This window comes from Microcaecilia unicolor, chromosome 3, assembly GCF_901765095.1.
Source record: "Microcaecilia unicolor chromosome 3, aMicUni1.1, whole genome shotgun sequence".
In the NCBI taxonomy this organism is placed as follows: domain Eukaryota; kingdom Metazoa; phylum Chordata; class Amphibia; order Gymnophiona; family Siphonopidae; genus Microcaecilia; species Microcaecilia unicolor.
The window spans coordinates 1936622-1952723 of record NC_044033.1 but is presented as its reverse complement, the minus strand read 5'-3'; the positions used below and the strand labels follow the sequence as shown (position 1 = coordinate 1952723).

Genomic DNA, 16102 nt, shown 5'->3' with positions numbered 1-16102 from the left:
GCGGAGTGTGCCGGAAAATAGGTACACAGTGTTGCACCTTTATCCCCAACAACACTGCTCCAGATGGATCAATCACCAGAGCTTTGGAAGGCTTAACCTCACTGTCACAAGAGTTGGCAGAAAACTCTGGCGTAGATACATCCTGGACAGGTTGGATGGATAGAGCTTTTGGTAAATGGAAAACATTTATCATTTCAGCAGCCACGACCATAATCATAGTGGTAGCAATTTTTGTATTAGTAGGATGTTGCATAATCCCTTGTGCTAGAGGCTTGGTAGAACGCTTAATTGAAACTGCAATAATGAAAAAGACAACAGCAGGACAATATGTCCTGTACGAAAATCTCCTTCCCAACACCACAGGAGATAACACATTGGACTATCTCCCTCTGAGAAGGACCAATCGCTATGCAAATGCTAGAGACATGGTAGAAATGTCTGCCACTGTATAATCAAATATAGCACACAGAGATACAATATAGAACGTTAAGCTTTATGAAATAATGCAATAAAAACAAAGAATATAACTATATAATCAATGCAAAACTATATATATATAACCTATAATCAGTATATAACCAAAGGAATGATTGATTGTTATGAATATATATACACACCTATATAAGAGTAAGAATAGAACCTGCATACTAATGGGTTGAGCAAAAGTATTGGTATAAAAGAAATGACTGAAGTAGTGCCTATGTTATGATCTGAATCTCAGTAATTTGACCATATCAGGTTTTAGAATAGACTCTGCAGAACAACAGTTTTACAAGGATACCTTCTGGAATGGATGGTACCATGGTACGTTAACCCTGGTGTCACCCTATGGGATAGGGTGAAGAGGGGAATGTTAATATGGATTGGAACTTGAGTATCCACTGGAATGGTGGTAAGCCAGGTTACAGGACTTAGGTCAGCAGAGAAGCCTTGACTAGGCCTGATGACCCACTAATGGCATAACAGTTGAGAACCTGCAAACGCAGGACCATATGATGAAGTCTTAATAAAACCTGAAACAAATTACAAATTGAATATAGCATATATGATGATAGAATAATAGACAAAAATGGTTTGTAAAATCTAGCTTGTATTTCTATAACATGGCACACAGGTCATAAGATTATATAAAAATAGATTGTGAAACTGGATGTTTCTATAAAAGATAAAGACAAGATGTTCAGGGTGACGGAAATGATGCGAGGTTTTGAAATAGCAAAAGAAAGAGATGTTTACCGGAAAAGACAGTTGGGTAGAGATGGACACCTGGCCGGAAAAAAAAGAAATGTTTCAAAATAACTAGAACAGGAAAGAAGTTGGTACAAGATGTTACAAAAAGTACAAATGACCATCTGCCGGAAAAGGGAAAAAAATTGGTACAGAGATATTGGGCAATAAGATGAAAAAAAATTAAGATCTGTGCCTATAAAAGAGTTAACATTCAGACAGAAAAGTTAGAAGCTTCTACAGCACTTGACCGACGGCAGAGCTCTGTGCATTTGAACCCAGATGTATGTATTAAACTGAAGACTTTATCTTGGTAAGAATAAACAAGATCTTATTCCTGAAAACTATCTTTGTCTTTATTCCTACATACTGTATTATATGTACTCTTTCCTTATTATCTACTATACACAAATAAACCACACTCACTGAACTACAAAGAGTAGATTAAACCATATATATATGTGGGAACATAAATGGCCCAGAATACACCTAGATCCAGAAAGGCAAAAAGCAGTGGTTATGGGAATTAATTTAGAATTGCGGCAGTTGATGCCTCCCCAGAACAGACCCCCATGGGACGGGGTAACCCTGGAGGTTAGGGAAACAATTCAAAACCTTTTGGATGAGCTAACACTCTTTACCCCTCCGTGTAGAGGGGTCAAGAAGGGGTCTAAAAGAGGTACAGGTAAACAGAAGCTATCTAACCTTCTGCCATACTAGTTCCTTGAATGCATAGGAAGAGAAGCGAGCAACAATGTCCCTGGGCCTGTTATCTGCTCGAGTGCCCTGCACTCTATGTGCCCGATCCATGGCCGCTTCAGCTGGGTCCCATGTCTCACCCATTATTCTGGCACACAAGGCCCGTACCACCGCCTGTACATCTTCCCCGCTGCCATTTTCTGGGATCCCGCAGAACCTCAAGTTGTGCTGCCTCCCCCTGTTTTCAAGATCGTCAAGCTTATATTTAAAGTCCTCCAATTGTTCTTGCAGCAGGGCTACCCTTTTTCCAAGCCCGCCATGTTGCTCCTCCTGCTCGTCCACGCGTTCCTCCAGGGATTCCACTCGGCCTCCCAGCTCTCTTAGATCTAGGCTTATGGCATCCACGTGTTCTAAAATTTCCACTCGGGATGCTTTAATTTCTGCTCTGATCGCTTCCAACCAGCAAGTAATATCTTTCGGCTGGCTATCCGTTGACGCGGGACAGCACGACGTCACGTGGGAGGTAGCTGAATCGGAGTCCGACATCGCCGGGGAAGCGGGGCGTGAAAGGCTCCTCGCCGTCCGTTTTCTCACCTTACTCTCGTTCCCCCAATGCTGCGACGCCGGTAGTTTGCTCATGTTAGCCCGCTGGGTTCCCTTAATGTTCCCACGATGTTTCTGACGAAAACAAACAACTATGAGCGCGGATGGTGCTGCAATCGGGTAGGGAAGTGTCAGAGCTACTAGTCTAGGCAGCCATTCGTCTCCGTGACGTCACTTCCACCACCATGCTTGATTTTAAAGATAAAATACATATTACTAAAAATACCTCTGCAAGTTCATTTTTCAATTTTATGTTTCAACATTTTTATTGGTGACGTGTTTAAATTTATAAGGTCCACATTCTGATGATACACAAGAAAAAAAAATTTTCCTATATTAAAGTACACTGCGCAATTATGTGTCATTGCTTATCGGCACCAATCTTTTAACTTTTTTATCCCCAACCCACCCCTTTTTATTATATTCCAAGCTTCTTGCAAGGACCAAATTCAAACTGCCTCCCCATCGGTATTTGCAAAGCATAACATGTAGCCAACCCTTATGGAATCCCCCTCCCCCCTTTTATCCTCCCCCCTCAACCCTCCCCTCCCTCTATTTCCCCCCTTCCTCCCCTCGAATCCCTGTCCCCGATGTCCCCCCTGGGCTTGTGTTCTGATAGCCCAGGTGAGCCCCTACCCCCCCCCCCTTGTCAACCCACTCCGTGGAGATAGATTATCACTTAACCATTAGTCCCCCATTCAGGTCTACAACATATTTAACAACAAGCTACGTCCTCGTGGGCTTAACCCTTGTATACATGGATTCCAGATCAATAAGAAGTGTTTTTTCTTTTTCGGGTTCCTTTTGCCTCCTTAGCTTCCCAGGTAGCTAGCTCGTGTATTTGGTTCCGCCAGTGCCAATACTCCAGCGGCTCTGGGGATATCCACCGCTGTAGAACATTTTTACGGACCACCAAGCATACCTTGCGACACCACATCCTAGCACCTTTAGCCTTGTTTTTAAATGCAGATTGCGTGTCTAGCACAAAGTGGTCCCAAGTTCCACTCACTGGTGCCCCTATAATTTTGGACATAAATCCCTGGATCTGGCTCCAAAAGATCCGCACCCCTGGGCAGTCCCAAAAGGCATGATGTAAGGTGTGGGGTGTATGGTCGCATTTAAACACACTTCGCCTCCCGTGTGGTGCTAGTATGGCCCCACTGCTGTCCCGACATATACGCCAGCATGATCACCCGATATCCACACTCTCTGAGTCTCTCATCTATAGTAATAGTTAGTAGCGATTTCAAGGTGGCCTGTATATCCCATCTATCTAGGGCCCTCCCCGACTCCCTTTCCCATTTATGTTTAATGCAGCTAAAAGTTTTGGAGGGGCTACGCATCACCAAGGCTTTGTATAGGGAGGACACTGTCATTCCTACTAGCTCCAAGGTTTGGAAAAAAGTCCCTATTTTATGACCTATTTTCTGTTGCAAACTAGGTTGATCCAAATGTAAAATATAATGTTTGACCTGAGCATAGGCAAAACGGCTTCCCCATGTAATCCCTAATTTCCCTTGCAGCTCTTCATAGGTTTGGAGGCCCCCATCCCTTCGAAGCAAGTGATCCACCTCAGTGATGCCACACTTCTCCCAGTGCATGAATGTGGTGTTACTCTGCCCGGGTTCAAAATTCGGATTGCCTCTAAGGGCTAGTAACTCTGACACTGTCGGCTTCCCCCCCATACTTTAAACCAACACCCGCCACACCACGCACAGTGGTTGTAGTAACGTACAACGCTTGAATTGAAGGGGGATCTGATCGTTCTCTACATGCAGCAGAGTGAGAACATCGTAAGGAGCAAAATAAGCACGCTCCGTCTCCAAAGGTGTGAATACACTAGTTTGGCCCACCCAATCTCCCACATGCCTCAGTAAGCAAGCCTGGTTGTATAAGGCTATGTCCGGAAGTCCTAATCCACCCTCTCCCCAACCTTCCAACATCATTTTAGACTGAATTTTAGGTTTCTTATTTGCCCAGCAAAACCTACTGAAGATCCCTGTGATCTGTGCTAGGTCTTTCCACAGCAAGCAAAGAGGGAGTATCTGCAGCAGATACAGCCATCTGGGGAATATCACCATTTTAATTAAGTTCACCCTGCCTCTCAGAGATATGGGAAGGCCGTCCCATTGTCTCAGCTGATTTTTTGTCCCTACCAGCAAGGCGTGGACATTCAAGGCGTAGAGCTTCTCTAAATCCATAGTCATCCAGATCCCTAAATACTTACATGACCCCTCTGCCCAACTCAATGGAAATTCCCTGTCCCATATCTTTTGTACCTCTCCAGAGGAGGCCAGAGCCTCTGATTTGGTCAAATTTAGGCGAAAACCCGCATAATCCCCATACTCCTTTATGGTCTCCATAAGCACCCCCAAAGATGTCTGTGGCGCTGTGATCATCAGTAGAAGATCATCTGCAAAAGCTGCTATTTTGAATCCCAGGTGTCCCATCTGTACCCCTTGTATTGCTGGGCTAGCTATTATATCTCAGATCAAAGGGTCCAGGGAGAGTACGAACAGCAGCGGTGACAACGGGCAACTCTGTATCGGGACCTCCTCCGATTCCATCCCATTAACCCGCACCTTCTCTTTTGGATTATAATAAAGGGCCTTGACCGCCAATACAAATCGTCCGTCAAATCCATATTTCCCTAATGCTGTAAACAGAAATGCTCACCGTACCCTGTCAAATGCTTTTTCCGCATCGAAGCTGATAAGTAGGGACGGTATGTTTCTGTGCTTCCTCATTTCCAGGGCTGCTATAATTTTCCTGAGATTTTTAGCTATAGTTCTGCCTTCTACAAAACCCACTTGCGCCTCATGTATTAGCTTGGGCAATACTTTCTTCATCCGACTGGCCATGACTTTTGCTAATAGTTTAACCTCTATATTTAATAACGATATTGGGCGGTATGATTCCGGCAGTAGTGGGTCCCTCCCTGGCTTGGGTAGTTCCACAATCTGTGCCAGGGACAAATCCCCCGGGAGTTTCTCATTGTCCACGATTTTGTTGAAATATGTAGTTAGGGTTGGCGCTATATTATCACCTAAGCTTTTATAAAATTCTATGCATAGGCCATCGGGGCCTGGTGCTTTGAGTGTCTTCCCCTGCGCTATAGCTAATCGTACTTCATCGATCTGGATTGGCTGGTTCATCTTATCTTTATCCCGGGGACTGAGAGATGGAAGGTCTATAGGTAAAGGGACTCAGATAATCCCTCGTCCGCTTCCTTTGCATACAAGGTACGATAAAATTGAGCAAAGGCCTCGCAGATCTTCCCCTCTTGCCGTTCTACCACCCCCTGGGCCCCCCGAATTTGCAGTACCAGCTTTTTGTTGCCCCGCGGATTAGCCAATCTAGCCAAAAGGCGGCCGGCTTTATTGCCAAACCTATAGAGTTGATATTTATAATACAATTGGGATTTTGATGCTCTTTGGTGTAGTAACATATTTAAGGCAGCCTGCGTCTCCAATAATCTACTGCGGTGGATATCTGTATGTGTCTGGCCATATGCCCTTCGAGCTTTGCACACTAGTGCACTCAGCCTGAGGATCTCTTGGTTTCTAGCCTTCCATACGTGATGATAGTAGCTAATGATCTCTCCCCTAAGTACAGCCTTTGCTGCCTCCCAGAATAAAAGAGAGTCGCCCTCATGTTGTTTGTTTAGGGTTGCATAGTCTTCCCATCTTTTTTTAAGGTTCTCCTTAAAGACTCCATCTCCCGACAATTCCAATGGGAATTGCCATGAATTACCCTTGGGTTTTCGAAGGCCTATGTCCCAATCCATTAGTACCCATGCATGGTCTGAAATCGTATATGGGCCGATATTCACTGCCTGCACCATCCCAAATAGAGCTTCTGAGGTAAGTATATAATCAGTTCGGGCTTGTGATGCATTTGCCCACGCATGGTGTGTATAGTCTCGTTCTCCTGGATGTAATACTCTCCATGTGTCAACTAAATCCAATATCCGTCCTATCCGTTTCAAGCCTTTGTTCGATGCTGTAGTGTCACTCCTCTTCCCTTGGGAACTGTCTACTTAAGGGTCCCACACTGTGTTAAAATCTCCTCCCATTATTATATGGGCCCCTGTGTAGTTAAGCAGGTGACCAATGATCTGGTTGTAAAACTGCTTATCATAGTGGTTGGGGACATATACATTGCATATTAATACTTGTTGACCAGAGACTTCCAACTCCACGAAAACATATCTACCCCCTGTATCCACCACATAAGGATGAACCTTTGCAAGCACTCCTTTACGAATAAGCACTGCTACTCCCCCCTTTTTTTTTTCCTTGAGCTCCTGCTGAGATGCACTCCTCCACCCACCATTTGTTCAATTTAGCATGTTCCTCTGGGGTTAAATGTGTTTCTTGTAGTAAGGCAATGTCAATTTTGTGCCGCTGTAATTGTTGTAAGATTTTTGTTCATTTTATTGGCGAATTGATCCACATTCCACGTGACCAACCTAACCATAGTCTCTAGGCAATCTAGTACGCAATTGTAACTCTACAGGATTAGTTCTTCCCCCCAAGAAGGCATCCCAGCCTATGCCCTTCCCAGGTTCTCCCACGTCTTCCATCTAGACCTCTTCCTATGAACCTTGTCTCTTCCTATGAACCTTGTCTCCCCTCGGCAAATAGGTTGACTCCCCTCCCTCCCCTCTCCCCCCTCAGCCCCGCAATCTTCCCTCCTCCCCCCCCCCCCACACTCTCCTCCCCCCATCCCCCCTTCCCAGTAACCCCGTTCTAACGCTCCCAGAATGGGAACCAGCCACATTTAACACCTCCCAATCTCTCCTCCCCTTTTAGCTATACCAAAACAGAATCCGAAACCATTCCCCCTTGATGTTCTATGGTACATATTGTTCCTTTACATATCCAGTCACACATTCATCCCGTACGCACACATCCCCTCATACAAAACAACATTACACTAACATAACACCCCTAATCTAATGTTCCTGGAGATACTAGAAGTCTTTGCCTCATTGCTTTGCCACATGTAGTTAAACTAAACTCTCATAAAGTAATATCATTTTCCGTCCATTGAGTCCCAATGCTCCCGTTAAATGTGAGATATATCTGGGCCATGCATCTCACGGTTCTCCAAGCATCCATCTGCAGCGCGAGCCTGGAACACCTGCACTCTGTCTCCCCATCCACTCAGTCTGGCAGTGCGAATTATAGCTACGTCATGCAAGGTTCCACGTTAGGAGTTACGGACCAAGAAAGGGATCTGGGTGTCGTCGTCGATAACACACTGAAACCTTCTGCTCAGTGTGCTGCTGCGGCTAAGAAAGCGAATAGAATGTTGGGTATTATTAGGAAAGGTATGGAAAACAGGTGTGAGGATGTTATAATGCCGTTGTATCGCTCCATGGTGCGACCGCACCTTGAGTATTGTGTTCAATTCTGGTCGCCGCATCTCAAGAAAGATATAGTAGAATTGGAAAAGGTGCAGCGAAGGGCGACTAAAATGATAGCAGGGATGGGACGACTTCCCTATGAAGAAAGACTAAGGAGGCTAGGGCTATACAGCTTGGAGAAGAGACGGCTGAGGGAAGACATGATAGAGGTATATAAAATAATGAGTGGAGTGGAACAGGTGGATGTGAAGCGTCTGTTCACGCTTTCCAAAAATACTAGGACTAGGGGGCATGCGATGAAACTACAGTATAGTAAATTTAAAACAAATCGGAGAAAATATTTCTTCACCCAACGTGTAATTAAACTCTGGAATTCGTTGCCGGAGAAAGTGGTGAAGGCGGTTAGCTTAGCAGAGTTTAAAAAGGGGTTGGACGGATTCCTAAAGGACAAGTCCATAAACCGCTACTAAACGGACTTGGAAAAATCCAAAATTCCAGGAATAACATGTATAGAATGTTTGTACGTTTGGGAAGCTTGCCAGGTGCCCTTGGCCTGGATTGGCCGCTGTCGTGGACAGGATGCTGGGCTCGATGGACCCTTGGTCTTTTCCCAGTATGGCATTACTTATGTACTTATATATGTCTCAACATCTGGGACTGACATAAAGCAACATTCCTTGATATTCTACTGTGCTTATATGTCCCTGTGTAATCCATTGTTACGTGAAGTTCCCATCTGCTTGGCCCCTCAGGAACCCCGTTGGCATGTGGGCTAGTACCGCAAATCCTATCAGCCATGAACTTACATGTGGCAATATTTAACTGTAAAACAACAGATTTGTTAACTTAACCCTCATAACTTGAAGCAGCGTCAGTCCCGTGCCTCCTAGACCTTATCTGGTCCTGCAAAATAGTAATGCGATTCAGTTTTTCCTCCTGCTGGGATCCTGGTCAGGTCTGTGTTGCGTTGCTTGGTCCCGCCGCGCCTTCTCTCTCCAGTTGCCGCAGAAATCCTTTCGCCTCCTCGGCCGATTCAAACACTTGTGTTGTTCCATCATGCGTGGCTTTCAGTACAGCCGGATAGATTAACGCAAAGCGTACTTTCATATTGTACAGTTGTGAGCATATCGGAGTAAAAGTCTGTCTCTTCTCCGCAACCCCTGCAGAGTAATCTTGGAAGCAGAGAATCCTCTTCTGCTCATACAAGGTATCCTCTTTCCTGGATGCCTGCAGGATCTTCTGTTTGTGAGCAAAGTTCAGTATCCGCATGATTATCACTCGTGGTTTGGTGCCTGTATCTGGGTGGGTGCCAAGGCGGTGGGCTCTTTCAATCCGCAGCGGTACCATCTTATCTGGGAAGGTTACTCTTGCTGTAAGCCAGCGTTCCAGGACGGTGACCAGGTCTCTGCCTCCCAGAGCTTCAGGGAAACAGACTAGCCTGAGGTTATTCTGTCTGGAGCGATTTTCAAGATCCTCTATCTTCTGCTCCAGTGCTGCCAGACATTTAGAGTGCTGCTTTTGTCCCTCCTCCACCATGCGGTTTTCCACCTCACTCGTGTGTATCTAAAAGGCCATGCATTCGTGGGCCAGATCTTCCATGCAAGTGTGTAGTTTTTTTAGTTTGGTGTCGATAGGGGTGACCCTTCTTTCTAACAAGTCCTCCAGGACCGTGGTTCATTTCTGCAGTGATTTCGCTTACCCACGTGGAGAAGACCGTAGCGCCTGCAGTTCCAGGTGAAGCCGCCATTTTGTAAACCGCCTGCTTTTGTCTTAAGCATTCTTTAGCGGCCGATTTCATTGCCATAGCCGCCCGCTGTTCCCGCAGTCAGCTGACCATAGGCGTAGTTTGACTGTTTCATTTGGGGGGGGGGGGGGGGGGCAAAGAATGGGCGGGGCATATTAGCATATCATTTGCATATATACATATGCAAATGAATATGCTAATATGGAGGAAGGAAATGAAATTTACAGGCAAAATATCACAGATGCACATTTCAAAAAGCTGACACATTTCAATTAATAAATTATGAATAAAATACTTTTATTTACCTTTGTTGTCTGATCATTTAGTTTTTCTATTTGCTTTGATCCCAGTGTCTTCTGTTTTATGCAGTGTCTTCTTTCCAGTAGGCTTCCTTCTGCTCCCCACCCTCCCAGTCCCATCCATCTCTTGCTCCTTCCCTCTGCTCCCCACCCTCCCAGTCCCATCCATCTCTTGCTCCTTCCCTCTGCTCCCCACCCCTCCCAGTCCCATCCATCTTCTGTTCCTTCCCTCTGCTCACCATCCCTCCGTCCCATCCATCTTCTGCTCCTTCCCTCTGCTGTGCCTGACCTCTCCCAATCCCATCCATCTCCTGGTCCATCCCTCTGCTCCCCACCCCTCCCAGTCCCATCCATCTCTTGCTCCTTCCCTCTGCTCCCCACCCCTCCCAGTCCCAACCATCTCTTGCTCCTTCCCTCTGCTCCCCACCCCTCCCAGTTCCATCCATCTTCTGTTCCTTTCCTCTGCTCACCATCCCTCCGTCCCATCCATCTTCCCTCTGCTCCCCCCCCCCCGCGAGGTCCAAGATGGTGACTCCGTTTACCCCCTCTCTTCCTCCCTCCGGCGCAGGCAGCAGTCTTTTCCAGCGTTCCTGGCAGCGGTAGCGATGTACACGCTGCCTTCGGTCTGCCCCGGAAGCCTTCTCTTCAAGTTCCTGGTCCCACCTATGCGGGAACAGGAACTTGAAGAGAAGGCTTCGGAGCAGAGCCAAAGGCAGCGTGTACAACGCTACCGCTGCCAGGAACGCTGGAAAAGACTGCTGCCTGCGCCGGAGGGAGGGAGAGGGGTAGACGGACACGCTCCTCTCCGTCCGCTTGGCTTCCCTGCCCTCTCTGTCTGCGTCCCGCCCGAAAGGAAATGACGTCAGAGGAAGGCGGGATGCAGATAGAGAGGGCAGGGAAGCCAAGCGGATGGAGAGGAGCGCATGCCTGCATGTGTTTTTTTTTTTTTTTAACTAATGGCGCGGCGGCGCCTCGCGTCGTTTGGGGGGGCATTGCCCCCCCTCGCCCCCCCCAGTCTACGCCTATGCAGCTGACAGAGCTGCAGTTGAACTTCCGATACTGTTCGACGTTGCGGTTTTGAGGGTCCAATGAGTCTGAATCTCGAGGGGAGAAGAATCGGGGCCGGAGAGCGGCTTACTTGCGACCGCTCACCAGCAGAGCGTCACGTGACCCCCTCATTTTTCAATTTTATCAGTACTCTGGGATGTATACCATCCAGTTCAGGCGATTTCCCACTCTTCAGTTTGTCAAATTGTCCCATTACATTTCCCAGGCTTACAGAGATGTTTCAGTTTCTCTGACTCATCGGTACTAAATACAGTTTCTGATATTGGTATCTCTCCCACATCTTCCTCAGTAAAAACAAAGCAAAGAATTCATTTAATCTCTCTGCGTGCCCCTTTTACCCCTCGATCATCTAGCTGTCCAACTGACAACCAAGAAAGCCAGGGTTCAAATTCTGCTGCCACTCCTCATGATTAGGCAAACAACTTAACCCTCCAATACCTCAGGTACAAGATTATATTGTAAGCCCTCTGTGGACAGGGAAATGTGTAGCATATCTGAATATAACTTTCCTCGAGCTGAGCTACTTCAGAAAAAGTATTAACTAAATCCAAATAAGTAAAAAAATATAGTCTAATATTTAAAAATATGAGATATTTTAATGCCTTTTTGCAGGATTGTTCTGGGATGGGTGTTGTTGGGGATTATCACAATTCCTGAGTTTTAAGGGAGGTCTAAGGGCACAAAAACATTTAGGTGAGGGAGACACAAGGCTGAAACTTTGCTTAGGACATCTAATACCCTTCCTGCTCTGGAACAGAGATATGATCCTGCTCCAAGAAGTAACTGACTGATCTATCAAGGAGTGTGCCCTACTCCTGAAAGATGATCTAAACTAACCCAGAAACCAGGGACCATTTATGTGGTTTTAAAAACATGATTCAGTTTTGCCTGCCAAAGCACTGTTCTTCCCTGCCAGATACGTGGCCTTGAGGCTCAGCTCCACATTACGACAGTTTCCCCAGCACAGGAGGTAGAAACCTGTTCCTCCCTGTCTGTTGATATAAAGCATCACAACTTGATTGTCAGTCTGTATTAACAATTCTGTTGGCCAAATGTTCTCTAAAAGGCTTCAGATTACTCCTTACTGCTCAATTCCAGAAAGTTTATCTGATAACATTTTTCCTAGGAAGATCATAATCCCCAAGTGTGACATGCATATATATGGGCACCCAGCAAAAGGCTGAAGTTGACATGTGAAGTAGGTTTCTCAAGAGCTTCTACATGTATCTAAGCTGGAGAAACGTTCCTGCTTAGTAACATAGTAGATGACGGCAGAAAAAGACCTGCACGGTCCATCCAGTCTGCCCAACAAGACAACTCATGTGTGCTACTTTTGTGTATACCCTACTTTGATTTGTACCTGTGCTCTTCAGGGCACAGACCGTATAAGTCTGCCCAGCACTATCCCCGCCTCCCACCACCGGCTCTGGCACAGACCGTATAAGTCTGCCCAGCGCTATCCCTGCCTCCCAGCCTCCAGTCCCGCCTCCCACCACTGGCTCTGGCACAGACCGTATAAGTCTGCCCCGCACTATCCCCGCCTCCCAACCTCCAGCCCTGCCTCCCACTACCGGCTCTGCTATCCAATCTCGGTTAAGCTCCTGAGGATCCTTTCCTTCTGAACAGGATTCCTTTATGTTTATCCCACGCATGTTTGAATTCCGTTACCGTTTTCCTCTCCACCACCTCCCGCGGGAGGGCATTCCAAGCATCCACCACTCTCTCCGTGAAGAAATACTTCCTGACATTTTTCTTGAGTCTGCCCCCCTTCAATCTCATTTCATGTCCTCTCGTTCTACCGCCTTCGTATCTCCGGAAAAGGTTCGTTTGCGGATTAATACCTTTCAAATATTTGAACGTCTGTATCATATCACCCCTTGTTTCTCCTTTCCTCCAGGGTATACATGTTCAGGTCAGCAAGTCTCTCCTTCAGGCTCTATTGTTAATAACACTCAATGGTGAGGACTTGTTACCCTGCTTTTCTTTGGAGAAGCACAGTTCACATAATTGCACAAAACCCAGCAGCTGAGTACTCTAACAACCATCCTTATTTCCTCTTCAGTAGAAACGGCAACATCTGTTTTCACTGGCATCTGGGTAAGAGGAACCCGAATTATAGCTACGTCTTGCAAGGTTCCGCGTTAGGAGTTACGGATCAAGAAAGGGATCTGGGTGTCGTCGTCGATGATACGCTGAAACCTTCTGCTCAGTGTGCTGCTGCGGCTAGGAAAGCGAATAGAATGTTGGGTGTTATTAGGAAGGGTATGGAGTCCAGGTGTGCGGATGTTATAATGCCGTTGTATCGCTCCATGGTGCGACCGCACCTGGAATATTGTGTTCAGTACTGGTCTCCGTATCTCAAAAAAGATATAGTAGAATTGGAAAAGGTACAGCGAAGGGCGATGAAAATGATAGTGGGGATGGGGCGACTTTCCTATGAAGAGAGGCTGAGAAGGCTAGGGCTTTTCAGCTTGGAGAAGAGATGGCTGAGGGGAGATATGATAGAAGTGTATAAAATAATGAGTGGAATGGATCGGGTGGATGTGAAGCGACTGTTCACGCTATCCAAAAATACTAGGACTAGAGGGCATGAGTTGAAGCTACAGTGTGGTAAATTTAAAACAAATCGGAGAAAATTTTTCTTCACCCAACGTGTAATTAGACTCTGGAATTCGTTGCCGGAGAACGTGGTACGGGCGGTTAGCTTGACGGAGTTTAAAAAGGGGTTAGATAGATTCCTAAAGGACAAGTCCATAGACCGCTATTAAATGGACTTGGAAAAATTCCGCATTTTTAGGTATAACTTGTCTGGAATGTTTTTACGTTTGGGGAGCGTGCCAGGTGCCCTTGACCTGGATTGGCCACTGTCGGTGACAGGATGCTGGGCTAGATGGACCTTTGGTCTTTCCCAGTATGGCACTACTTATGTACTTATCTTATGATCCCTACATACACAAAGGTTGTAAGTTTCAAGAAACAGGCATATAGATACAAGGGCTATACGTGCAAAAGAGAATTATGTTCCTATCTACAAAGACTGCAAGGCCCCAAGATGCTACTTACAAATTCCCATGGCCCTATGGAAGGTCTGTTCACTCCTTACTTGCCACTGTGATGTTCAAGTCTTGTTTCCTTTCTCCAGCCTTGTTTGCTGCATGACAGGTATATATTCCAGCATCCTTTTCTGCTATAAGGCTAAAAACCAGATCATTCCCATCCTGGTATACTCGGTTCCTTTGGGGGATCTTTACTCCCTTTCTTTCCCACCAAACAGTGGGCTCAGGCAGTCCCCTAGGGGGACTACAGGCTATCCGCTGTACTGTGTTTGCTGTGAACTCTTTCCCAGAGAAGGGATTCATGTCCTCAATTTCTGGAAAAAAAAAAAAAAAAAAGTTAGGTTTATTTTACATATCTATTATATATCTGTAATCTGCCAATTTACTATGTTCTCAGCAGAGTACAGCATACGTTGATAAAGCGAATGATACATACCTGTAGCAGGTGTTCTCCGAGGACAGCAGGCTGATTGTTCTCACGACTGGGTTGACGTCCATGGCAGCCCCTCAAACTGGAAGAAAAAATCTCGCGGGAGGTCCCGCACGCCCACCGCGCACGCGCGGCCATCTTCCCGCCCGTGCGCGACCGTTCCCGCTCAGTTAAATGACAAGCAAAGAAATGAGGAAAAACGCAACTCCAAAGGGGAGGAGGGAGGGTAGGTGAGAACAATCAGCCTGCTGTCCTCAGAGAACACCTGCTACAGGTATATATCATTCGCTTTCTCCGAGGACAAGCAGGCTGCTTGTTCTCACGACTGGGGTATCCCTAGATCCCAGGCTCACTCAAAACAACAAACATGGTCAATTGGGCCTCGCAACGGCGAGGGCATAACAGAAATTGACCTACGAAGAACAACTAACTGGGAGTGCAGCCTGAACAGAATAAAACCGGGTCCAGGAGGAGGGTGGAGTTACTACTACTACTACTATTTAGCATTTCTATAGCGCTACAAGGAGTTGGATTCAAACTCCAAACAGATTCTGCAGCACCGACTGCTCGAACCGACTGTCGCGTTGGGTATCCTGCTGAAGGCAGTAATGAGATGTGAATGTGTGGACAGATGACCACGTCGCAGCCTTGCAAATCTCTTCAATAGTGGCTGACTTCAAGTGGGCCACTGACGCTGCCATGGCTCTAACACTATGAGCCGTGACATGACCCTCAAGAGCCAGCCCAGCCTGGGCGTAAGTGAAGGAAATGCAATCTGCTAGCCAATTGGAGATGGTGCGTTTCCCGACAGCGACGCCCTTCCTATTGGGGTCGAAAGAAACAAACAATTGGGCGGACTGTCTGTGGGGCTGCGTCCGCTCCAGATAGAAGGTCAACGATCGCTTGCAGTCCAAATTGTGCAACTGACGTTCAGCAGGGCGGGTATGCGGCCTGGGAAAGAATTTTGACAAGACAATTGACTGGTTAAGATGGAACTCCGACACCACCTTCGGCAGGAACTTAGGGTGAGTGTGGAGGACTACTCTGTTATGATGAAATTTGGTATAAGGAGCATGAGCTACCAGGGCTTGAAGCTCACTGACTCTATGAGCTGAAGTAACTGCCACCAAGAAAATGACCTTCCAGGTCAAGTACTTCAGATGGCATGAACTCAGTGGCTCAAAAGGAGGTTTCATCAGCTGGGTGAGGACAACGTTCAGATCCCATGACACTGCAGGAGGACAACTCCATGCAAACGCTTCCGTGATGTCTCCAACCTCGTCTCTATTCCCCTCCTCCCCCCCCTCTTCCCTCCCCTTCTCATGTGCCTTGTGGAATGCCCACTCGATCGGCAACAAACTGCCCTTCACCCACGATCTCTTCATCTCTCGTTCCCTCCAACTGCTCGCCCTAACTGAAACCTGGCTCTCCCCTGACGACTCTGCCTCAGTCGCGGCCCTCTGTCATGGAGGCTATCTCTTCTCCCACACTCCTCGCCCAGATGGCCGCGGTGGAGGCGTCGGGCTACTTCTCTCACCCTCCTGTAGTTTCCAACCCCTCCTCCTACCGCAGTCTCACTGCTTCTCGTCCTTCGAAGCTCACTCC

At 46.8% G+C, this 16102-nt stretch overlaps 1 protein-coding gene across 2 annotated transcripts in view; it reads right to left on the bottom strand.

Moving 5' to 3' along the window:
* PTK7 (protein tyrosine kinase 7 (inactive)) overlaps nt 1-16102 on the bottom strand; it is a 370128-nt gene that overhangs the window by 234213 nt on the left and 119813 nt on the right. For both annotated transcript variants that reach the window (XM_030195698.1, XM_030195699.1), the window contains exon 7: nt 14115-14381. In XM_030195698.1, coding sequence (XP_030051558.1) covers nt 14115-14381 — 267 coding nt within the window. The remainder of the gene's footprint in view (nt 1-14114; nt 14382-16102) is intronic.